Source organism: Myotis lucifugus, unplaced genomic scaffold, assembly GCF_000147115.1.
Source record: "Myotis lucifugus unplaced genomic scaffold, Myoluc2.0 scaffold_287, whole genome shotgun sequence".
Lineage (NCBI taxonomy): Eukaryota > Metazoa > Chordata > Mammalia > Chiroptera > Vespertilionidae > Myotis > Myotis lucifugus.
Genome location: NW_005871335.1, coordinates 934,746 through 960,733, shown reverse-complemented (window position 1 = coordinate 960,733; position 25,988 = coordinate 934,746). Strand labels below are relative to the sequence as shown.

General features: G+C 44.1%; 1 protein-coding gene across 5 annotated transcripts in view; it reads left to right on the top strand.

Moving 5' to 3' along the window:
• Positions 1–25,988, top strand: part of MYO1D (myosin ID) — a 256,790-nt gene that overhangs the window by 172,056 nt on the left and 58,746 nt on the right. For 2 of the 5 annotated variants that reach the window (XM_014465322.2, XM_023763517.1), the window contains exon 21: positions 10,489–10,643. In XM_014465322.2, coding sequence (XP_014320808.2) covers positions 10,489–10,643 — 155 coding nt within the window. Of the gene's footprint in view, positions 1–10,488; positions 10,644–11,123; positions 11,203–11,648; positions 11,855–23,425; positions 23,592–25,988 lie in introns of those variants that run through there. The other 3 variants (XM_023763514.1, XM_023763515.1, XM_023763516.1) reach the window with 3 other exon arrangements.

Here is a 25,988-nt window from a genome sequence, read left to right as displayed (position 1 = left end):
AGAGCATCGGCCTGCAGACTGAAGGATCCCAGGTTCAATTCCGGTCAAGGGCAAGAACCTCAGTTGCAGGCTCAATCCCTGGCCGTGGTCGGTGTGTGTGTGTGTGTGTGTGTGTGTGTGTGTGTGTGTGGACCCATCCATGTGTCTCTATCTCATTGATATTTCTCTGTCTCCCCCTCCCTTCCACTCTCTAAAAATCAATGGAAAAAATATCCTCAGGTGAGGATTAAGCTTCCTCCTCCCCCCCCCCGAAAAAAAAAAGATCTCTGGGTGTGCAGAAATAGATGTAGATGTCACTAAGGCAAGACAGAGCCCCTTTTATGCAGTAAACACTTTTGAGCACCTATGGCACGCTGTGTGTTTGCCCACAGTAGCGATAGAATAGTGCAGGGGTCCTCAACTGCGGCCACATGCGGCCCGCCGAAAACATTTATCCGGCCCGCCGGGTGTTTTTGCCGCTGCTGCTTATCCTGCTTAGCAGCCGACTCATCCCGGGCCCGCAGTGCGCATGTGTGGAATGTCTGAGGGACAGTGAACTGGCCCCCTGTTTAAAAAGTTTGAGGACCTCTGGAATAGTGCGTGCACCCCACAGTCTCTGCCCACAGGCCTCATAGCACAGGCCTATGGTGGCCACGTGGGTGCACATTACAGGCACCTCTCTCTCAAGAGGAAACTGTCCCTCAGAAAGATACAGCATCCGCCCAAGGCTACAAAGCTCACAGGGAACGGAGCCCTGGGAACCACAGCCCTGGCGGTGACGTCCTACTGCTGCCTCCCTTCCATGACAAGTAGCACATACGAGTCAAATCCTATCTTAAGAGGAGGGGAAAAAATAACAAGAGTAATATTTGTCGCATGCCCAATACCAGGCTTTAGATGGCTTAAATAGACGATCGCTCCATCTTTATAAGAATCCTGTGCAGGAAGTTAAATATCCTTTTATCAGTGAAGAAACCGGTTCTCAGATGTTAGCCACTGGGGCAGGACTCCAGGGCAGGTTTTTTGCACACCAGAGCCCAAGGGAGCCTTCTAGCTGAGTTGCCTACAAAACACTCTTTTTCTCTCTCCCGTTCGCTTCGTTTATTTGCGTAAGTCTTTCTGAGCATAATAATTGCTTTCTAAAATATTTCATCTTAACCTTTTGAGAACAAGTGGCCTGTGGGCCCTGGGATCCTGTAGGAAGCTGCCTCATCAAGACTAGCTTCTGTCCTGGTCACGCCCCGCAGGTCAAGGGCTCTCCAGCATGGTCCCTCGGGATACAGAAAAGGAAAAAGAAAACAGAAATGGGCTTCATTTCTGTCGGAGAAAGGGAAAAAGCAGCCTCTTGAAGACAGCTGCCACATTGTACTGCCATTTGCACAGCTGTTTCTCTCTTAATTGCAGCCCTTCGTCTCCGAGAAGGAACATGTAGGAAAAGGTACCACAGTCTCAGGTGGGCCAGGAAAAATGTGCTGCTTTCCCTGCTAACTGGATTCTTTGGGGATTTGAATTGGATATGATTTAGTTTCCACTTTTAAAACCCACGTCAAAAATGTTAGTAGCTTCTAACTCATAGGTCCTCAAACCTTGGCTGCACATTGGACTAGCCTGGGGTGTTTTGTTTTGTTTTTATTCTGATATCCAGGCCCATGAAATCAAATCTCTGCAGGTAGGCCTAAGCACCAGCATGTTTTATAGCTCCCCAAGTGAGTCTACTGAGGAAGAGTTTCAGGGGTTCATGTGTCCATGCAAACACTGGTGCATTTTTCTACGCTTGGGCACCTGTAGCTTTTTTTCAGATTCTTAAAGGGATGTGTGAATTAGTGTTTTGGGCAATACAGAATTTTTTTAAATATGTTTTTATTGATTTTTTAGAGAGAGGGGAAAGGAAAGGAATAGAGAGAGAAACATCAATGGATTGGCTGCCTCCTGCACGCCCCCTACTGGAGATCAAGCCCCAAACCCGGGCATGTGCTCTGACTGGGAATCGAACTGGGGACCTCTTGGTTCATGTCATGGGTTGACACTCAACCACTGAGCCACACTGACTGGGCCAGACCAACAGATTTTAGGTGGCAGGGTGAGGTTTATTTCTTAGGAAGCTAATTCTGTCAGCATTACAAAGTATGGCCGGAAGTGGGAAGAGGCTGGTGAAATAAATACCATGTCAGGGGGTCTCAGAATCATCTCAATGGAAACAGTGGCACCAGAGATAAAAGAGTCAAGCCATATTGCATTACTCTTAAAGTTAACTTTTCAAAAAGATTTTCTATGCGCCAGGCACTAGTTTCATGTTCTGCATGCATTTATGTAGATACTGTTTTCATCTTCCCTAGGAGGTAGGTAATATTATTAACCCCATTTACGGTGAAGAATCTGATGCACGGAGCACAGATCAGGTTTACCCACGGGCATCGAGTGGCAGTGCCCAGATTTGGGCCCAGGCAGGGTGGCCCCGAGCCTGTGCCCTTCCTGCCCTGTGCTGCCTCCCAGTTGAGGATGGGTGAGTGGGGAGAATTGAAGAGAACTCTTTGGGCTTGGGACGCAGTGTACCTGGTGGCCCTTCGTTGAAATAGGGCCCTGAGACGGAGAGTGTGGAGGGCAAGGAGGTGAGTTTCATTTGGCCAGGCCAGAGGGGTGGTCCCATGGGCGCTCCAAGGGTCCCCTGTCTGTCTACCCGTCTGGAGGCCCAGAGAAAGGTCTAAGCCTGACATTCACATTTGAGAGTCGTCAGTATTTTATTTTTTTTAATATATGTTTATTGATTTCAGAGAGGAAGGGAGAGGGAGAGAGGAATAGAAACATCAATGATGAGAGAGAATCACCGATCGGCTGCCTCCTGGACGCCCCCCACTGGGGATCAAGCCCGCAACCTGGGCATGTGCCCCTGACTGGAACTGAACCCGGGACCTTTCAGTCCGCAGGCCGGTGCTCTATCCACTGAGCCATACCAGCTAGGGTGAGAGTCATCAGTATTTTAAAGAGGGAAACTTGCAGCCCCCTCTCCCCACACAAGGCGGCTTGTGTCGTCCACTCCTGTGGTGTGTGCCCCCTGGCTCCTCGGCTGTACTGGGAGCTCCCTAAGGAGAAAGCTGCTTTCCTTAACCATTTGCACACGTCATCTGGAAGGGAGAGTGGGAACTTGCTGTTCTGGACAAGACGGGATGGATGCATTTCTCCCTTTCCTTCTCCCTAAAGGTAGCTAAAAACAATGGATGTTACAGTATAAAACACACTGATTGTGTTATGTAGGAAGACTGACAGGTGGAGAGAAGGTGGACAGCTAGGGACCCCAGGGCACACCCATGAATCAATATGCCCGGAAGCTCCCTAGGTTTCCTTTGGCCTCCTCCATACCCTGGACTGGGAGCTGGCAAAGCCCCGACACAGAAACACCAATAGACACAGGCAAGAAAAGCTCGCTCTCGCTTGCCAAAGGGCCAGGAAATGGGCAGCCTCGCAGAACAGAAACCTTTTTGTCAGTAAATCCTCTTCTCCAGAAAAACACCAGGGGGTGGAAATTGCCGGCCCCCCAATTGCAGTCAGCTAGGGCCTAGTGGAGAGCCTAGACCTCTCACCAGGAGAGCCTAGACCAGTGGTCGGCAAACTGCGGCTCTCGAGCCATATGCGGCTCTTTGGCCCTTTGAGTGTGGCTCTTCCTAAGCCTTAGGAGTACCCTAATTAAGTTAATAACAATGTACCTACCTATATAGTTTAAGTTTAAACAATTTGGCTCTCAAAAGAAATTTCAATCGTACTGTTGATATTTGGCTCTGTTGACTAATGAGTTTGCGGGCCACTGGGCTAGACCTTTATTCCTTACCCAGGAATAAAGAGGCACCCCTCCCAGGCCCCGCGGGGTGGTGTCAGAGGGCCCACAGGGGAGCCTGGACTTCCTGGCCCCACCCCAGGGAAGGGAGATCCGCTGAACAGCATCAGGGGAGGCTGAGGAAGGAGCTTAGGCTTCCACCCCCTCTTGGTGGTTCCAAGGCGCCTCCCACCAGCAGTAAAGCATTGCTACCCCCTTCCCCTACTGATCCATGTGTATTAGGAACCTGCAAAAATGGACAGTTTTCACTGGATCCAGAGTCTGATAACACAATACCCAAAATGACCCAGTTACAATCGAAGATCGCTCATGCTCCCTAGAAGAGAGAGGCATTAGCGTGCACGTATTCAGCTTGTTGACAAACATAGGGTAAGGGAAGGAAACTTAAAAATTGAGTGAATAATCTTTTTACATTGAGAGGATTATTCATTTGTATTGTTTTAAAAAAAATTCAATTGAAAGACCAATTAGGAAAGCAACTTAATTAGTTTGGTATTTTAAGAGAGAGGGGAAAAAAATAAATTTTAATTGGATAATATAAAACGCAGTTCAATTAGTAAAACAATTAGCTTTGTAAAATAATAATCTAACTGTTAGGACCCAGTTATTTGGTAGTTTTATCTAAATCGGTGGTTGTGTGCGATTAGAATCACTTGGGGAGCTTTTTAAAAGTACAGATGCCCAGCCAGATCCCAGACCAAATAAATCAGAGCATCCCCAGTGATTCCGTGACGCAGCCAGAGTTGACAGCCATTGGCGAAGTCAACCGTAGGTGATAAGTAGGACATAAATGGGGGGGGTATTTCATATCTTCTGAATCGTCCAAATAGAGATGGCGAGGTTTATACACTAAATTTTGCACGCTCCTTCTAAAGGAGCGCCCTGTTGGGCCATTGGTCTTGCTTCATGCATCCTTGCGATGAATGTGATGATCTGTCCCCCAAGCCCACAACAGTAAATATGAAGGTGTAATTAAAAGGGAGTTGGCCTCTTACAGGCAGACATATTGATAGTTGCAATATATGAAAGCGTAAAGTGCGGAGCGACTCAGAGGAGACTTCGCTCGGTGCCACTGGATGGCTTGGTATTAAAACTCGTTGAAGTGATTTCTTGAGCTATTTCCTCAGAGCCGTATTTCTGGAATTAAAGTTCAACTTTGCGTGAAATCCCTGAACTCCAGGTTGCAAGAAGACAAACCCATGAAATCAAACCGCCAGGTATTTTTGGAGAGAGACCTCCAATAGGCCTGCCTGTCTGGAATGTTTTTGTTTGTTTGTTTTTAGGGTTGTTTTTTTTTTTTTTTTTTCAAAAAAGAAAACAATTCACCATTGGGCTGATACCCATGAACTGGTAGGTTCTAACCACCTTTCTCGTAAGGAATTTGACAAATTTAATCTAAAGTAGAAGAAAACAAACTCGTATGCCACAAATCAGGTACTTGCAACAAAGGGCAAAAAAAATTTCAATTGGAAGACCAATTGGGAAAGCAACTTAATTAGGTTGGTATTTTAAGAGAGAGAGAAAAGGAAGTTTAAAATGGATTAATATAAAACGCAAATCGATTAGTAAAACAATTAGCTTTGTAAAATAATAACTTGACTACTAGGACCCAGCATTTGAATTAAGAAGGAGGCCATGGCAGGCCTCGCTTCCTCTCCAAAGGAGCTTATATGTGATTTTGTAAAGTGCGACGTTCATTTGTGATGAGAACGTTATCTGGGTTGTAAATTTCCTGCTTGGTGGTGCCCTAAATCCCTGTCAGGGTGTGGAATATTCAGAAGAAGTGGAAGTTCCGTGTGGAGATGTTATTTGTTCGGTGCAGGTAAGACGGCTTAGCTTTGGAAACTTGTTAAAGAGTTTTACCACGTTGCTTTCATGCAGCTGTTAAAATCGAGAGTTGAAAGCCCTTGTCAATCAAAGATGTAAACTTAGCCCTTTAGTCCGTTGATTACAATTACTTTCATTGACCTGAATAATATCAATCAATAGTACTAGTCTCCTAACTAGGTGCTTGTGTATAATAAAGTCAATATCCTGGCTTTCAGACAATTTTTTGGTGACTGCTCATGGCCCATATTTTGTGTAATAGGTTTTATTTCACTGTTAGTCTGTCATGTGGTTTTTGCCTTGGATTTTACTTTATTATTCCCATCCCAACTTTCTTTCTGGTACATCTTTGTCCTTTCATTTTTTATCTGCTGTCTTTTTGTTTTAGATGCATCTTTAACAGCGTATAGTTAAATTTTGCTTTTGACCTAATCTGTGAACCTTCTTTATCCAATAAAGCAATTGTATCCCTTTCGCACTTCTTACAGAAACTGATGATTTTTTTCTTCAATTTAATAATGTTATGTAAATGCTTTTTAATTATTCCTTGCTATTTCCTTTCTTTTTTCGAGTTGCAATGTTGATCAAGTTTTTTTAAAATATGCTTTTATTGATTTGAGAGAGAGAGGAAGGGAAAGGGGGAGAGAGAGATAGAAACATCAATGAGAGAGAAACATTGTTTGGCTGCCTCCTGCACGCCCCCTACTGAGGATAGAGCCTGCAACCCTAGCATGTGCCCTGAATGGGAGTTGAACCAGTGACCTCTTGATGCATGGTCCACACTCAACCACTGAGCCACACAGGCCGGGCGGTCACGTTTTATTTATTTCCTTTTTACTAAATATTATAAACTTATACATTCTTTTTAATTCTAATAATGGTTACTCTTAAATGTTTAAACTGATCTCTCTTAATACCAAGAACAAATCAGATTTACTTACATCCTCCTATGAATAATGACAAAATTAATGTTTTTTTCCTCTTCCTATACCTTCCTACATTTTCAGACAGAAGGAGCACCTTTTTTAAAAAGTATTTAAACCTGAATGTTATTTTCCTGTGTAGATAACTTATTTTCTATGCCTAGATACTTGAAGATTTCTTTCCCTGTATTCTAGAAACTCGAAACTTTCTCTGGGCTACATCTCCATGTGATTCTCTGTTAATTAAATTGGGCTGGTACCTGTGGCTCCTATCTAAAGACTCAAATCTTTGACATTGAGAAATTTCATTCAACTCTTCTTTGATTTTCTGCAGTATCTATTCTGTCCCTTACTGCTTCCATTGTATTGTCAATTTGTCATGTTTATGTTTCAGAATTACTTCACCTCCTAATATTGGTCTGTTTCACCCTTGTTTCGTAGATGAGAATGCAAAGTCGGGATTTTCTTTTCTGGTTCTCTCTGCTTTCTTGCACTTACTCCATGGCAAAGGAGGGCCTCTGCTCCGAATCCTAGAGTAGCCTCTTGCTTCCGAACGGCCCAGATGTGTTCACTGATGGGTCCTCCTGACTGAGGAAGCTCTGAGAATTGAGGTCAAAGTTATCCTCAGAGAGTCCCAAATCTTCAAGGCCAAAGAGGAAGTAGTCTTGGATTTATCATAGCATCGAGAGCCCATAGATTGTGAGAAATAAGGCGACTAATAGGTAAAAGCCTTGATAAGGAGTTTCACTTCTGTTCAGAGAAATATTTGCATGTTGTGGCTGTTCAGAGATAACTGAGGAAGTGACCCCTTCCCTAACCAGTGTATTTCCACACAATACCTCCCCATCCCATGGTGCAAGCATGAAGTTTTCAGATATTGCTATCACATCCTCTTTTTGATTTGAGTATAAAAACCCGTAAAGCAGAGGGGTTTTGCTTATTTATCTTTTTACACCCTGAGTTGCTGCTTTTTGATCCTCACCACACTTTTCTAAGGTAGACCAGGCATCTGGCGTGATCTTTATTTTGCAGAAAAGGAGAGAGGTGCCCAGGAAGTTAAATGACTCATTCAGGATCACCTGGCTGAATTGGGGTTAACATCCAGGTTATGCCCAGCTGGTGTGGCTCAGTGGTTGAGCGTTCACCTATGAACCAAGAGGTCAGGTTCGATTCCCAGTCAGGGACCATGCCCAGGTGGCAGGCTCGATCCCCAGTGAGGGGTGTGCAGGAGGCAGCCAATCAATGATTCTCATCTTTGATGTTTCTATGTCTCTCTCCCTCTCCCTTCCTCTCTCTGAAACCAATAAAAACATTTTTTTTTAATCCAAGTCATCCCTTACTCCACTGCTTTTCCCCACTTTCCATCCTGTCTCCCAGAACAAAAGGAGACATTGTAGATGCTGTTTGTCCTGCCTTGGTGATGGCAGGGGCTTCATCTTTATTTGTGTAACAGGAGATATGAGGTGCTGTTTTTTCCTCTGGCCTGAGCCAACACATTAAGAATTCCCGTGGACAGCGGTCTAAAGCCACCCAGACAGGCTGGCATAGGGAAGTCCACACTCCGAGGTGGGAGGGTGGCTGGGATAAGAATCAGCAGCTCCTCCCCGCTGGCCCAGACAGCGCCTCGGCGGGGACCCTCTCTCTGGATGCCCTTGGCGTTCACTGCTGACTGTCCTTGAACCCCTGCAGCTGATGCTCCTGGGACATGCTGGCAGGGCTACTGCTGTTAGAATTCTCATTTTATTAAACTTTAATCAAGCTCTCCAGCGAAGTGCCACGTAAATTCAATTTTGAATTTTGTATATGAGATAATCAAATGAGAGTGAAGCACCACCGACATAAAATGTTTTTTAAAATGAAAATTATACTTTTAATTTAATCACCTAAAAATCAGCTGGATGGGATACATCTAAGTGACAGAAAGATTGATTTATTCTCTTGCCAGTGGCCTCAGAAAGCCCAGGATCTACATAGATTTGTGCACTGACTTCTAACTCCTTGAATATTTTCTCTTCTTTCCATTAAGCACTAACCCTGGTATTCTTTAAAAACAATTAAAAAGCTCACCTCCTATGAAAATGTATTCACTTGGTGTTTAGGAATACTTACTTATACAGCTTATCAGCTAACCTCATTGTGCCTCAGTTTCCTTATCTGTAAAGTGTGGGCTTGGAACTCAGTGGCCTTCCAAATGTGTGAACTGTTAACGTTGTTTGATATTCGTCTTTTCCACTGGGTTATGAATCCCCCTAGATCAGGGGCTATACCTTCAGCCTCTTAAGGTACCCCCGCCTCCCCCGTCCCCGGCAGCCTGGCCCTCTGCATTGCCCCCAGCGGGTACCCTGACAGTGCTGATTGCCAAACAAAGCTGACAGCACCTGTCGCGGCCAGGAGGTGGCACTTTGGTATTTTCTGCAATTGAAGAACAAACCACAGAATGAGAAATCACTCTGGTTTTTGCTTTGCTGACCAAAATAGAATATCTAGGAGTCAAACAATCAGGGATCTATGTTTTTTATACTTACACGTAATAAATAAGGTTGGCTTTTGGTAGTGGTGACGGTATACAGGTTTATGGGTCTTGACACATGCATAGATTTGTGTAACAGCCACCACAGTCAGGATGCAGAGTCATCCATCACCCCCAAAACCCATGTATCTAACTCCCCTGATCCCAAACCGTGACAACTACTGATCTGTTTTCCATCCTTAGAGTTCTGTCTTCCAGACACCATCACTTAAGCGGAGTCCTGCAGTAACCTTGTGAGACTGACTGCTTGGCTCAGCAAAATGCCTTTGAAACATATCCATGTTATTGATATCAATCATGTATATCATTAGTTCATTCCTTGTTACTGCTGAATAGCATTCCAATGCATAGACTTCTGTGCATGGGCCACGACGTTTCAATCGCACGTGGTATTTTGTGGAAGAGCCACACTCAAGGGGCCAAAGAGCTGCATGTGGCTCTCGAGCCAGTTTGCCGACCACTGGTCTAAGTCTTCTTCTAATCCAGTTTGCTGCGAGATTTTTATCACGAATGGATGTTGACTTGTAACATGCTTTTTATGCATCGATTGATAGGATCATGTGGCTTTCTTTTTTATCCCGTTGCTATGGTGGATTACATTGAATGATTTTTAAATACTGCACTAGCTTTGCATTTCTTAGATCAACGCCACATGGACAGGGGTTATTGTTTCTGTGCATTATTAGATTTGATTTGCTAATATTTTATTGGCCATTCTTACCTCCATGTTCATGAAGGGTATCGGATATTGGTTTGTGGTTTTCTTGTTACTGCCTTTGTCTGTTTTTGGAACCAGGACAGTGCAGGCCTCATAGATGAATTAGGAAGCGTTCCCTCCCCTCCTGTTTTTAAAAAGAGATATGGAGAATCGGTGTTATTTCTTCTTTAAACATTTGGTTGAATTCACCAGTGGGAACATCTGAACCTGGAATTTTCTTTTTCAAAAGATCTTTAACTATAAATTTAACTCCTTTAATAGATATAGCAGTATTCAGGTTATCTACTTCTTTTGGGGTGAGTCTTGGTAGTTTGTGGCTTTCAAAGGATTACTTGGTTTAGGTGGTCGGTAGTTATATTCATCCCCTCTTTCATTCCTCATATTGGCAATTAGATCTTCTCCCTTTTATTCTTTCAGACTAGAGGTTTAGCAATTTTATTGATCTTTTGAAAGGATCAGCTCTTTGTTTCATTGATTTTTTTTCGATTGTTTTTCTGTTTTCAATTTTATTAACTTTCATTCTTTATTATTGCCTTCCATCTGCTTGTTCCATGAAACTTGACAAAAATTAAAGTCATCCGGGATGCTGACCAAAAAATGTATTATTAAATTACAAGATGTATTTTTAAATGTGTCCCTTTGAGAACCAACCTAATCGTTTTCCATATTTGTCTCTTCGCAGTTGACGGGCCTGAGCGTCTCCAATGGGAAGGACCAGCTTGTGGTGTTCCATACGAAAGACAACAAGGACCTCATCGTCTGCCTCTTCAGCAAACAGCCGACCCACGAGAACCGCATCGGAGAACTTGTTGGAGTCCTGGTGAATCATTTCAAGAGGTAACGTTTGATTTTTGTAACTACGACAAGTTTCAAATACGTGAACTCTTTAATCATGATTCTCACTGAACTCGTGTGCCAATTGTAGTGTATTGAGCTCTTTTCCTTCATAAAGACCACTTAAATCACCTGTTTCCCAGGAGGCAAAACGAGCATCCACGCTTAGTTTCAAGACTAGGAATGACCTTTACTTTTCCATCCTCCGGCTCTACCAACAACGAGAGGGTTCCCTAATGGTGATTTCATCACTGCCAATCCAAATGTAATTAAATCAAAAAAGATAGAAAAATGACTTTTTGTCACAGCTTCTCGCTTACCCCAAATACGATCAGCGGGTGTGTCTACTGTGCATATAAACCAAGTAGAAGGTAGGTTTAGAGCAGGGGTGGGCAAACTTTTTGACTCGAGGGCCACAATGGGTTCTTAAACTGGACCGGAGGGCCGGAACAAAAGCATGGATGGAGTGTTTTTTTTTTTTAGTTTTATTCATTTCAAACAGGCCAGATCCGGCCCGCGGGCCGTAGTTTGCCCACAGCTGGTTTAGAGGGACATGTAGGTCCATGACAACTGAAGGAATCCCTGAGAGAGGCAGTAACCTCGACAGAAACGTGGCGTTGTGATGGGACATGGCATCTTCTGAGAACTTCATAGTAAAACGTCGATGTATCTGGGGTATTTATGTGTGTGTGTGTGTTGTGACAATGACGTGAGAAATATAAACAGGGAGAGCCGATCCTGAGGGTGATGGGGACCAGTGAAGTGGTAATTTTAATCAGGGAGTGGTGTTGTCTGGTTCTTTATTGGAGTTGTTTTAGAGGTGTTTTTCTTCCCAGAGGAGGCCATGGGGTATTTAGGGCGGGTGCTTCGCTAACTCCAAAGTCAGGTGTTCTTCCCACGGTGGCAGACTGTCTCTACCTCCCCACCACACTGATGCTGGGAGGCCATTCCTCAAAGCTCGGCGACTGAGACATGAGCCCAATGTCCCGTTCCTTTTCCTCCTAAAAGACGTTTCCTGAGTTGCCAGAAGGAACCAAGTATTCCTTATGAGGATTGTTCATTCTTACGTTTAGACATGGCTTCTATGTCTAAGCAGAGGCATATTTACAATCCGATGTCCACACGTCTAATTCTGCTGTACTAACTTTCATTGGTAAATGTATGGAGTATAATTTTAGAAGTGGGCTGCAAAGACCATTTCTTTTATGTTATTAAACCTTGTATTCTAGATCAAAGTAGATCTTAAAGTATCTTATACAGTTAAATGCTTCTTAATGCTATGACTAAAATAACATTCAATGATTATCTGGGGGGAAAATAAGAATCTAAATAAGGAAATATCAAAAAATAATAATAAACATATGGACCTTTGAAAAACTCCCTTTCATCTACCAAATAGTCATAAAGCTAAGGGGAATACTGAAGAGTTTAGGATGGAGAAGGCATCTCTACAATAAAATTTATAACTCAAATAAGCAGGCTCATTTTCCTCCTAATATTTAGTTATGGCAAAAGATGGGCAATTAAAGGGATTTTAATTTGGATGCCTGTACTAATAAGTAGTTTTTCCTGGGGAATTGAAGTATTTTTGCTCAATCTGGATCTTGTTTAGCAAATTCCAACCCCTGGTACATGCCTCTACATGTTAGATGTGAATCTGGTCCTTGAATCCATCATTGCTTCCTTTCCCCAGCATATGCATTCTCAAATGTATCTCTAGTTGCATTCCCTCAAATCTTTAATACAGGGGGGGCAAAAGCAGGTTTACAGTTGTTCTTTTAGAAAATAATACAATAATAATAAATAAATAATGCAAGAATAAACTCTGTACTCATTACTGTTAACCTACTTTTGCCCCACACTGTATATGTAAGATTTTTGAGTGTCTTTAAAAGTTATAAAGAAAAGGTTGTTGAGTTGTTGAGTTGTTTATTTTTTTTTTATAGTTTTGTGCACGGGTAGGTTCCCTAGGCCTGGCTGGCGATCAAGGCCGATCAGGTTTCCCGCCTCCCTGCCTCTTCCTTCCCTCGCTCCCTCAGGCCCCGCCACCGCCACTGGTTGCCCGCCATGTTCCTTGCCGCCCCCTGGTGGTCATAGTGAGTGATCGAACTCCCGAGGGGACACTTTGCATATTAGCCTTTTATATAAATAGATTTTTGACCTATGAATTAAGAGGTCAAATACCAATAAGAGATCAAAACCCTCCTTCCTGCCCCCAGAAAATTCAGGCTTGGCATTTTGACTGAGGGTTAGAGTCATCAACTTGCTATTGACTTCTTCTTGAGGAAAGGTTAATTTGATTTTTTTTCTACTTTCCTTTATTGTCAACTATCATGTCATTGGTTTGACTTCGAGAAACAGATTGTGTTTTACAAGCATAAGGAGGTGGCACAGAATCATATTTATCTGTGGGTTAATTATGGAAATCCAAAGGAGAGATGGATTTAATTTCAGATCAATCCTTTATCTTTCAGATAATTTCCTTAAAGTACATTCCGAGAACTTCTCTAATTAGAAGTTATGAGGAAAGGGCTCAAAATAAAACATGCTATTGATAGACTAGATGTGAAAAGGAGTCATTGTCTTGAAAAATTATAAAGGACAAGGATTAGGACATAAAGTCTATGAGCGAAATTTCTGCCAAGTTTCAGAGAGAAGAGGAGAAGTAAAAAGTTTGGAAACGAGTTTAGACCAGCACAACACTATATCTAAAACAGGTAAAGATAATACAAGAAAAGAAAATTGTAGTCCAATCTCATGTCAATGCAGAGATTTTTTTTTAATCCTAAATAAAATGCCCAAAAATTGGATCTAAGAGTTTTTTAAAAGAAAAATGTATCACGACCAGTGAGGCTGTATTCTAAGAATATAAGGGTGGCTATCCATTAGAAAGGTGTATTAATCTATTCATATATAATAGTTCTCAAAAAAAAACCAAAAATACTATTTGATAAAATTTAATACTCCTTATAAGTAAGGATATGTTAATGAAGTTAAATAGGTTTCTTTACTGCAGTAATTCTCAGAGCCTTTGATATGCCTCTGTTTGTTTTAAATACAATAAGGGTATGTACTAAGGGTATGTACTTGTGTGTGTATGTATACACACACACATACCCATACACACACACACACACACATATATAGAGTGAGTATATATAGTGCCAAATATATATATATATACACTTTAACAACTGATTCTATTACATTTTGAAAATGAAATGTATTTTAATAAACACTGCCTTTATAATTATTAAAAGTGTGTATACATATTTTGGGATACACATATGATTGTGTATATTATACACTATTTCTGGAAAAATATGCATGAAATGGGTAACAATGTTTGTCTCTGAAGAGGGATTGGGGAGATGGGGTGCTGGGACAAAGAGGTAGGAGGGAGATTTATTTATTTTTCATTGTAAGTGTTTTGCAGTAAATATATGTTACTTATCGAAATTTTTTTTCAGTTTAACAATAAACAAATGGCAGCTAGTTTTGCGGCCTATTATTGATGGCTTTAAAGTCATGGTTATTTTCCTTTCCTGTGTAGAAAAGCAGCAGAGAACAAAAGTGCTTTCTAACAGAGTGATCCGTCGCATGGCATTCGAATACCTTGATATAAAGCCAAGTAAAGCCTCCTGGAATATCACTGTTCTGTATGGTCCCATTGTACACGGCACGCGGGGCCGAGCGGGTTTCCTTCCCGGGGTGGTCGGGCCAGCGGTCTGCCGGGCCAGTGTGCTTTGCAGAGGTTCCGAAATGGCTGACTTGACTTTTGTATTGCCTCCCAGCAGTGACTACCTGCTGGTAATGAGCTTTCCTGCCCATTAGCAACCAGATGGGCTGACACTGGCTGCCCTAACGAGGGAGTCACCAGGAACTGCGATATTCGGCTGTCAAAGGACCCATCTGCCTTCTGCAGCTGCCCAGGCATTTGCCTGTCTGGATGCTGGAAACCTCAGCATAGCCCCAGTCTCGGGCATTGGAACTTATTTTTCCTGTTCTGTGTCTGTGGAGGAAAGCCAGAAGTCAGTGCCATCTGCTTCTTGTTTTTCGTAGGCAGTTTCCTGAATATCTGCTTAGTGAAAAAAGGAGCCCCATTACTGAGTTTAACTGAACACTTGACCTGTTTCTCTGTTATATTTTGCTAATGTTCTTTTTAACTCACGGGTAGACGCAGATCGATAAGCCGGCCATTGGTTGCAGCCGGGAGAATACAGAGGTCAGGGGAGAAGAGGTTTCCTGGCCAGCGGTGGAGGAAGCAGAGGAGGGAGGCACCTCCCAAAGGCCTCTGCTCCTGCCCCCCTCCCGTCCCCCCGCAGCACCGCTGCTCTCTCCCCCTTCCTGCCGCTGCCATGTGGGTCTCCGCTCCTCTGTCCCTGACCCTGAATGCAGGTTTCCACAGCCCTCGATCTGTAGTCCCAAACTGCTCTCCTTAAATACCTGGCTACTAATCATAGTTTAAATTCCAGCTGAAAATATAGAAGTAAAATAAGGATAGGCTGAAAATAATGTAGGCAGCCAACAGCAGAGGTTTGGTTCATTAAATTATGGTCCATCTCCTTAATGGGGTATTTGAACCATTTAAAATTATAATTTTTTTCTTTTTTAAAAAAATATATTTTTATTGATTTCAGAGAGGAAGGGGGAAGGAGAGAGAGAGAAACATCAATGATGAGAGAGAATCATTGATCGGCTGCCTCCTGCACACCCCTCACTGGGGATCAAGGCCACAACCCGGGCATGTGCCCTGATCAGGAATCAAACCATGATCTTCTGGTTCATAGATCAATGCTCAACCACTGAGCCACACCGGCTGGGCTAAAATTGTAATTATTGAAGGCATCTGATTTGTGGTGACAGCAATTCACCCTCCTCTGCCTCCCAGTAGAGGTACACATGAAAACACAGAAAGAGGTGCCAACTTTTCATAGAGATGGAAGCAGAGGTCCCCCCCACCCTAGCATACAACATACCCATGGCTCTTCAAGTCTGTAGTTCTTGGCACACAGGAAGAGGTCCCCTGAGAGGCCGTCCTTCACCTCTGCTCACAGGTCACCTCATCAGGCCGTCCCTAAACATCCTGTAGAGCATAGCAGTTCTCAGCCAGCACTCCCTGCCCTCTGCCCTGCTCCCTTTTCCCACATGGCTCTCAGCTCCATCTGACGCTGCACCCTTACCTATTTGTTTCTTTATCACATATGTTCCAACTAGAATATAAGCCCCATCTTAGCAAGGACTTTATTTCTGTTGTTCACTGTAGTTTCCATAGTGTTCAGGTCAGTGCCGGGCACTCGGAAAGCTCTCAATGGACAATGGTTGAATACCGAAGCCGGCCGGTGGGGTCCACTGGCCGTGGAATACTTCTAGTCCTTCCCCACCGATAATGTGCATCTTGCCCCCCCAAAGATAGTAGTAACTCAGTCCTCCTTCTGCATAAAAGAACTCTTTTACAGTTTCCTCCTCTTTATGAATACCTCGTCTTGTGTTGATGTAATACATCTAGGGACAGAAGTGAATAGGTATTTTAAGATATTAAATCAGCCGCTACAAGAGCTATAGACTTGAAGAGCCATGGGTATGTTGTATGCTAGGGGTTGCAGTTTTTCATTTCCTTTTTTTAAAAAACAAAAAACAAAGAACTAGAAATAATTCCAGACTCTCCTTGTCATTAAGCTGACAAGGAAGCAAGATGTAGGGACTTCTCAGATCAGCAGCTTCATAATAAGTAAAAGGCTTCAAAACCACAACTAGAGACTGTGCTCATGAGCCAGCTCTCCAGGTTGAAAGCTGAGAAATGGATTCTAACTGCAAAGAGGTGGGCTGTAAGAAGAAACCCAGAAGAATCCACGCGCCCCTTTTGTGTGAGAACCCCAGGACTGAAGAGACGTCTCCTTAGTTATGAGGCCTAGAAAGAAAAAAAGTAGCAGTGAGAAAGGTGCAGGCTGTAGACTTAAAAGGAAAAGAAAAGCCTGTTTCTAAAAGGGACTATCACAGGAAATCCACATTGTAGAAGCTGTCTGCATTCTAAATAAAATTCAAGACAGTATAGAAGAATACCAAAGATCACATGACAGACCGAGATGAAGAGGGGCTGGTGGAGAAATTAAAAAGTTCGCTGATTTGCATAAAGTAAGTAAAGATATTAAAGAATATAAATCAATGAAGAGTCCCAGGTTCGATTCCGGTCAAGGGCATGTACCTTGGTTGCGGGCACATCCCCAGTAGGGGGTGTGCAGGAGGCAGCTGATGGATGTTTCTCTCTCATGGATGTTTCTAACTATCTATCCCTCTCCCTTCCTCTCTGTAAAACAATAAAAAAAATTTTTTTAATTAAAAAAAAAAAAGGTCTGTCGGGCCTGGCCGGCATGGCTCAGTGGTTGAGCGTCAACCTATGAACCAGGAGGTCGCAGTTCAATTTCTGGTCAGGGCACAAGCCTGTTTTTCGAGCTTGATCCACAGTGTGGGGCTTGAGGAGTGAATGGGCTGAGTTTCAGAGAAAAGGAGAGGTGGAGATTAGAAATTAGATGAGACTCGACAGATAAAATTATATAGGACCAAGATTCTGTCCACCACCTCTGCTTGTGCCAGAAAGATCCATCGCTCATTCTAAGCACTGTTGTTGTTTTTGTTGGGTTTTTTTGTTTGTTTGTTTGTTTGTTTAATCCTCACCTGAGGATATTTTCCATTGATTTTGTTAGAGAGAGGAAGGGAGAGAGTGAGGAGAAACTTGATGTGAGAGTGAAACATGTATCTGCTGCCTCCAGCACACCCCCTACCGGGGATGGAGCCTGAAACCCAGGCATGCGCCCTGACTGGGAATTGAACTGGCAACCTTTCGATGCATGGGGCAGTGCCCAACCAACTGAGCCACACCAACCAGGGCAAAGGGAAATATTTTTTACCGAGTAACTTTTTTTTGTTTTTTGTTTTTTTGTTGTTGTTTTTTTAATATATTTTATTGATTTCTTACAGAGAGGAAGCGAGAGGGATAGAGAGCTAGAAACATTGATGAGAGAGAAACATCAGCTGCCTCCTGCACACCTCCGACTGGGGATGTGCTCGCAACCAAGGTACATGCCCTTGACCGGAATCGAACCTGGGACCTTTCAGTCCACAGGCCGATGCTCTATCCACTGAGCCAAACCAGTTAGGGCACCAAGTAACTTGTTTTACAGAAGCCATATTCTGCTACATTCTTATATGCAATTTCTGCCAACCGTTTGCTCTGTTTTGTAAACCTAAGCATTTTTTGAATTGATTTCGGAGAGGAAAGGAGAGAGAAATAGAACATCAATGATGAGAGAGAACCATTGATTGGCTGTCTCCTGCATGCTTCCCCCCGCCCCGGGGATTGAGCCCGCAACCCGGGCATGTGCCCTTGACCAGAACCGAACCCAACACTCTTGGCTAACTCTAGGGTCTCTTTGAAACTGGTTTCTGATTCTTGAAGGTTCCATCTGTTTGAATTCTTACTTGGACGCTCTTTCCAGCTGTCACTAGTGGGAGCTAAGTCATGTTCACTGCTTTGCGACTGGACTGTGAATCCTTGGGAAATAAAGTCAGCCTTGTGGTTAGATCAGTGATAGCCGTCCGTTCAGGAGAGCAGAACTCAAGCCTGAAAGAACACCTTCAGCAGAAGGAAAGGCATAAAACGAAACATCTGGGCTCCTGACAAACCTTGATTCATTGTTAGACCCTCCACCTTGTCTCCAGTCTAAGTCACGTGTCCTTTTTAAAAGAGAGCCAGTCACAAATCAGAGCCAGTGTTCATCAGATCGAGAAAATCTGAGTATCCGTTCACAGAAGCACATTTCATAGGCACAGGGACTACCCCTCATATCCTTCAGTCCAATCGAGGTCGTTTTCTTATCCAGAGCGGTGCGTGAGGTGTTCTTGATATGTAGTACAGAGTTTTCTTTGGGGTTTTGTGCTCTTTAGAAAACTTTTTCACCTTTTATGAAAGATGAGAGTTAGGAAATCACAGTTGTCCTCGCAAGGCCTTGGCCGGTGACTTTAATGCGTGTTCCTAAATGTGCTGTCCTTTGTTGCTTCCACCCTGGGTGGAGGCATAAGAAGGTCAGGAGACCCAGGTTCCTTTAAATATAAATCCTCGTGGTTTTAAAAACTTGCCATCTGACCCTAGCCGGTTTGGTTCAGTGGATAGAGCACCAGCCTGCGGACTGAAGGGTCCCGGGTTCAATTCTGGTCAAGGGCACATGCCCAGGATGCGGGCTCAATCCCCAGAAGGGCCGTGCAGGGGGCAGCCGATCAATGATTCTATCTCATCATTGATGTTTCTCTCTCTCTCCCTCTCCCTTCCTCCTTGAAATCAATAAAAATATTTTTTTAAAAAAACAAAAAACCTTGCCATCCGTTAATAGCAAATAGGGCGGAGCAACAAGCTTGTCAGTTCTGGGGTGTTCTTTGTCTTGCACATTGGGGAAGATAGATGCTTTGACATGCTTCCTCTCCTTCCACCTGACTCCCCTGATCTCCCGAGCAGTGAGCTAAATTTATTGCAGTTTTGTTCCCAGATTCTATTAGTGGATTCCCTTTCGTAGGTAAAAAGGAACCAAATGTAAGGCTTTTTGTGGCTTTGAGGTTCCTGTCTGCCTGGTTCCGGCTCCCCTGCTGTTGTCAACTGTCTCTCAGAGGAGGGCATTGATTGACCACAAACCAAAACAGAAAATGCTCCCTTGCTGTTAACCTTGCCTTTGAAAGAAGGAGCCTTCCTTGTAAAAAGCCCTATTTTCTTTTCCACTGCTATGGGCATGCGGAACGCTGTGGACGGACTGCCACTGGAGGTGGCTGAGCAGCGAATCGTCCTGGGAATTCTGGAGTCTGTAGGGGGAATTGTTTCCCGACCCTCCGTCTAGCTCTCATTTCTCTGAAGGGTGGTCATCCAGGCAAGTGCCAAAGAAAAGGAACACGAATCCTTACAAGATAATGGAGGCAAAACAAAGTTAGGAGAAGCCCACCCGAGAGGGGATGGTGTGGGAAGGCTATGGCATAAGGGAAAAAGGGAGCACCGCCCCCCCCCCGCCCCCCAGCAGAGAACTCACTGCATTTCATGGGGCTGAAATAACAAGATTGACGTCTGTAAGTCACCCCAAACGTCCCTTTCCTTGCTGTATTTTATCACACCACATGTATATTTGATGTTATTTAACCAAACAAAATGTAGTATAGATGTAAAACTTCTAGGAAAACCTTACTAATTTCTCTTTTAGTCATTCAAATTTTTCATCAGTGAGTGGAAGGACACAGAAGAAATTGGATGTCAGACTGTAGCTTGAGGCCCCTAATGATTTTTTAATGGATTGAGCTGTGTAGCAAGGTCAGTCGAAGGTGGTGGTAGTGGAACCAACTTCGGGAGGTAGGAAGGACGTACCTAGACCTCAAGGAGCCTCACATTTGGAAACTTGTTAATTATTTCACTTTCACTGTAGAATATTTTCATCATGCAAAACGGGATATAATTTCTGGATTTTTTTTCCCCATCAAAATGAGTGCTTTAGGTTTAATTAGATATCTACCTTTTCGTGCTTTTATTAATAACTACTTTCAAGATCCTACTATTTGTCAATTTATTTACATAAGTTATCTGCTTTAATCCTCAAAGTCACTCTGCCTCAAAGTAGACATTCTTACGTCCAATTTACAGGTGAAGAAATTGGGATGCAGATCCTATCAGTGATTTCCCCCATCACATAGCTAATCGGTGACAGAGTAGACTCAGATTCAAACCCAAGTTCTCTGGCTCCAAAGCTCATGATCTCTGAAAGCCCTTGTCTTTCTGTTAGGACTGGAAGCCTAAAAAACTAAAAGGGATCTACTTCTTGACCCTCAGAGTGGTTCAGCTGTACCTCACCTTTGTATGCCTTTGCTTTCATTTCCTCAACCTGTCGAGTGAGCCCCAACTCCAAAGTGCCAGGACTTCTGTATAAGCCAGATGCCAGAGACACAGCCGTGAGCAAGACACTGTCCCTTACACAGAGTTTATAAATAGTGAGAAGCGATTACAGTTGTGCTGAGAACCATGAAGGTGAACTGTGGAGTGCTGTGAATAAGAGGTTTGCTAAGGAAATTATTAGGAAAAGCCTTGCAAAAAAGTACTGAGCCCGAGTAAGAGAAGCATTTGTAGAAACACTGTGTTTGGGAGAAATAACATTGGATTTCTTTACCCAGCATACTACAATTCAACCTAATTCAGTTAATTTAAGTAAGCTAGCTTTCCAAAATGTCTTCTTGTGTGCATCAGCATGAGTAGTCTTGGCCAGTAATGACACAGTTGTGCTTCTTTCTCTCTATTTATTCTTATTTTTTATTTTTGTGTGCTTCTTTTCTCTACTGTAAATGTCTTTCATGGAAAGTCCCCATTGAGACTGAGAGTATACCTAAAAGTGTGCATGAATGTGAATGTTCTTCACTGATACTAGATGCCAAATGACAATGGAAAATTTTCTTTAAAGCACTGAGCAGAAAGTATTGTAAACCTGTAATTCTTCATCCAGCCAAAGTATTAGTCGAGTGTGACGTTAAAAAAAATAATAAGCCCCCTAGCCGGTTTGCCTCTGTGGATAGAGCATCAGCCTGCAGACTGAAGGGTCCCAGGTTTGATTCTGGTCAAGGGCACATACCTCGGTTGCAGGCTGAATCCCTAGTAGGGGCCGTGCAGGAGGCAGCTGATTGATGATGTTCCTCTCTCATCGATGTTTCTATCTCTCTATCACTCTCCCTTCCTCTCTCTCTACAAATCAATAAAAAAATTTAAAAATTAAAATAATAATAATAAGCAAGGGGGGGAAAAATGGTCAGACAAGCAGAGGCTTTTCATACACCTTCTCCTAGGAAGTTTTCCGGGGATATATTCCTGCAGACTAAGGTAAAAGAAAGAGGAAGACATGAGAGCCAAGAGGTACTAGATATAAATCAGGAGGGAAATAAAATTTGTGATACAGACTTAGTGAGCAGTTAGGCCAGATCAGAACAAGAAGATAGAGGGTTTCCATGAATGGTACCTGAGAAACTCAAGGAGTTTTATTCTATCCTTTAAAAGCTAGACCATGATAGAGAAAATGTAATTGTAAATTCCTGGAGGTGGGGGAGCACTCAAGAGAGAATATATTTAAGTAGTGAATAATAATTACATGGTTGCAGTAATAAAACACTGCTTTATTTCCGACTTTTGGCGTTAATCTTAGTCAAAGCATAGAAGCCTTACTCACGTTACAGAACACTGAGTTGATAATAGTCAGTATTGTTTTTAATGCCTTCTATGTTCCAGGCACTGTTCCAGGCGATGGGGATATGGGCCGTGCACAAAATAGCTCTCAGTGCGCACATTCCAGAAAGGAAGTGCACAGTGACATATACACATAAGAAAGGTGATGTCTGGGGTGCGATGGAGAAGATGAAATAGGATAACATGATGGAGCGTAGAGGGCAGGAGGCTGCTCTGCTCACGTGGGAGACCTCTCGGAGAAAGTGACACTTCGGTTAGGATTCAAAGGTTGAGAAGAAGGAAAAGATCTGGGGTGTTTCCAAGCAGAGGAACAAAGGCCCTAAAACAGGAATTAGCTGTGACAGTCAAAAGATAGGGACCGGTCCGGCTGGAGCAGAGCTAATGAGGGGGAGGATGTAGGAGAATGGAAATGAGGGATAGATCATTCAAGGCCTTGTGGGCAATGGTCCAGAGGCTGCAGTGAGCGACCATCTATTACCAAGGGGAGTGATGTGATCCGATCGGTCCTTCAGAATGTTTCTGTTTCAGAAAAGTCCCTCTGGCCATTCTGTAGTGGATAGATTCTCTCGCAGAATGAGTGGCTGGTCCTGGAAAGAGAGGGGAGGACCTGCACTGGCAGCTGGCACTGGAGATGGCGAGAATATATTCTGGAGGAAGTGACGGCGGGACTTGGATGGGGTGAGAGGGGAGGAGAGGATTCTCTTCTGGCCGGAGCACCCTGTAGGTGGGTTGGTTGGTGGTGACTGAGATCGGGATACTTGGTATAGGAGCACCTTTTGGAGGAAAAATCAGGAGTTCACAACCTGGAGGATGTAAAAATACGGCCGACGGGAGGTGGGCGTAGGGAGAAGTGCTCAAGGGAAGGAAGGGATGCTGACAGCCTCGCCTCATCCACTGGGCAAAGAAGACTCTGGTTTCTTGTTGATGGAACAAGAGAGAGGATACACGTGTTGTCTAATGTGATCAAGATCATCAGAACTAGATTACGTTTTCGATGAAGATGAGAGGGGGTTATGACTTCATGCAGATCTGTCATGAAAGGAAGTCAGTGCATAACAGCTAAAATGGATAAGCAGTGTAAGCATATTGTTGAGTGATTGAAGTCAACCATCAAAAGAACTAAAAACAGAAGCAATTTAAAGCAAGCAGGAAAGCAGGGAGCCCCAGGGTCAAGGGACCATTCATTGCCTTTGCTTTTTCTCAGCCCGCTGTGTGGGTCGGTTTCTTACAGAATAAAAGGGTAATGTTCGTAATTGCCTCAACAAAAGCCGATTTTCTGCATGTGGATTGGAAGTGCTTTTTGATTTCCCCAAGCTAGTTGAATGGTGATGGTGTGGGGTGTTCAAAGTCTTACTTCTTCAAAAGAATAAGAATTTTTTCATTTTAAAATTTGCTAGAAGGTGGTTGGGGGATGCTACCACGTGCCCCAAGGAAATTAGCTGTCAGTTCCCCTCCTGACCTGGAGAAGTTTCAACGTTTCTCATTTCGTTGAATTGCTCATTTTAATTGTCCCATGGCCTCTACCACCTTCTAGAGAAGCATCCCAGCCCCGCCCAGAATTTACAGGTTTCCGGGGCCACTTGGCAAACCTGATGGAACTGAGAGCTCCTGGAGAGGTAGACAGGCTCAACACAGCACCATCCCTAGGAGCAGAGGAGTGGCAACAACAGAACGAGATACTTTAAAAGTGACCGCTGAAGCCCTGACTGGTTTGGCTCAGTGGATAGAGGGTCGGCCTGCGGACTGAAGGGTCCCAGTTTTGATTCTGGTCAAGGGCGTGTACCTTGGTTGCGGGCACATCCCCAGTGGGGGGTGTGCAGGAGGCAGCTGACGGATGTTTCTCTCTCATCGATGTTTCTAACTCTCTATCCCTCTCCCTCTCTGTAAAAAGTCAATAAAATATATTTTAAAAAAATAAAAGTGACCGCTGAGGAGAGGGTCTTAGAGAGGGTTGCAAGGATATATTTTAGAAATTTGTGGCCAGTTCATTGGCCTCTTACCAATAAACAAAATTTTCTTCACCCACCCACCTGCCTTCACTGTCGCCCCTGCTCTCACCTGCTTCTCCCCCCTCGCTGCATTGTGGTCTCTCTCCTGCCAGCAGGCCCTGGGCACACTTCCTACTGACTCACCTGCCCTAGCGTGACCCGGAGAAAGACCCGGTGAAGGCCTCTTTCAGGTGATGTTTTGAGATACATTCCGTGAGGAGAAATTCTCTTCTGCCTGTTTTTATTTCCTTGTCCCTCCGCCCTGTAAGCCCACTTGTTGTTGTGACTTTGGATTCTCCTTTTGTCCCACCCTTTCTTCCCAGACCCCTTCCTCACTGGAGCCAGCCCTTCCTCTAGCCTGGCCTTTCTCATCTGTTACTTCTTTCTTCCCCAACAACAGTCATGTGTGCTCGGTGGCTCATATTCATGGAAGATTGGTGATGGCATTAATAGACACCTTTAGGATATGAGTGTGTGGAGCAGAAAGGTTGTGTTAAAATTCCGTCCAGGCTCTGCCCTGGCTGCTGTGGCTCAGTTGGTTGAGCGTCCTCCCAGGAACTGAGTGGTCAACGCTTTGTGACAGTCAAAAGATAGGGACCGCATGCCGGGGTTGTGTGCTCGATCCCCAGTAGAGGGCGAGCAGGAGGCAGCCGATCATCTCTCAACAATGTTTCTCTCTCTCCCTCCCTCTCTCTCTCCAAAATCAGTTTTTTAAAAAACTCCATCCAGGCTCCATCCCTAACTCCTTCCCATTTCGTTGAATGCCTCAGCCCCCAACACTTGGTGCTACGGAATCCATCTCTGCAGAGTAATCGTGACATACTAGGATGCCACACAGTCTTTGAGATTTTCTTGAACTTTACAGCAGCAGCTTTGAAAGCATGAAGAATGCTAGAAGAGCCTTAACAAGCATGATAACCTTAGCTGACTGGATATGAGGGTTGATATGAGGGAACCATCTTGTTTTCCATCTGACACCAAGGAAGTTTGAACATAAGGGCAGGCTTTTGACTGTCGGAGGCGGGTTAGATGATGGAAGACTCCCGGTATTACTGCTTCTCATCCTGAGTGGGACCTAAAATTAGAAATCTTATGCCGTTGACGGGAAGCAGCTCAGATAACTTCTTGAGGCCCCTCTGGTCCTGGGTTCGGCTCATCTTTCACTGGCGATGGATGTAGAATCCTGAGACTGCAGGGTTGGGAGGGGCTTAAAGTTTCCTGCCAGTTACGGCTGAATTTAAACAAAACTCATCCCTGACTGCTTCTCCACCCCCCCACCCCCCCACCCCCAGCTCTGTCCTTAGAGACCTCCGGAGGAATCTATTCCATAGCTCTCTTGGTGATGTATTTCATGACCTTAAACATCCATGCAGGAATTGTGATCCTGTTTCTAAACCAGTTCCCTGTGCTGTGGATCCTTCTAGTTCTCAGGGCTGTGGGAACAGCTGTCACCATCTGAGACTTACCCTGGGGTACCTCATATACTCATCCTCTGCACTTGTATCTCTCCATTAATCACGGCTCCTATTTCCTGGCTATTCTATTTAGTTATGTGTGCTGAACATCACAACAGGGGAAAGGCCGTCATATTGGGGTGACGCTGTTGCATTCACTTCGTCACTCTCCCAAAGTCACTGGACGTTCTGATTTAGGAAGATGTACCAATCATTGCTCATCACTCAGAGATTAAGGCTTGGGGAGAGGGAAAACCTTACTGAGACAGGGAATTCACGCTACTGGGCGTGTACTCATTGCTCACCCAGTGGGAGGGGACGTTCTCCGTCCGTCTGGGGAACTTCCTTTCACTTCCTTCGGGTGTGCACCCTTGTAAGAAACAGGTTAGGTAGGGAAGAGCCACCCAGGAATTTCACAGAGTAGTCTTCTCAACAGCAGATAATGATACAGGCTTTGCCCTGCGGGTCTGAAAGCACCCCGGGTGAGTTCAAGTGTGGGGTCTGAGATTTTGGACCCAGCGCAACTCAGCGCAACTCAGTACACTTCTGACTGCTTATCGGGGCTGAGCATTTGAGCATTTGGGCTGAGCAGTGCTCTCCTCCATGACAATGGAGTGAAATATGCTTGGTACATCTTCACACTGAGAAACCCATG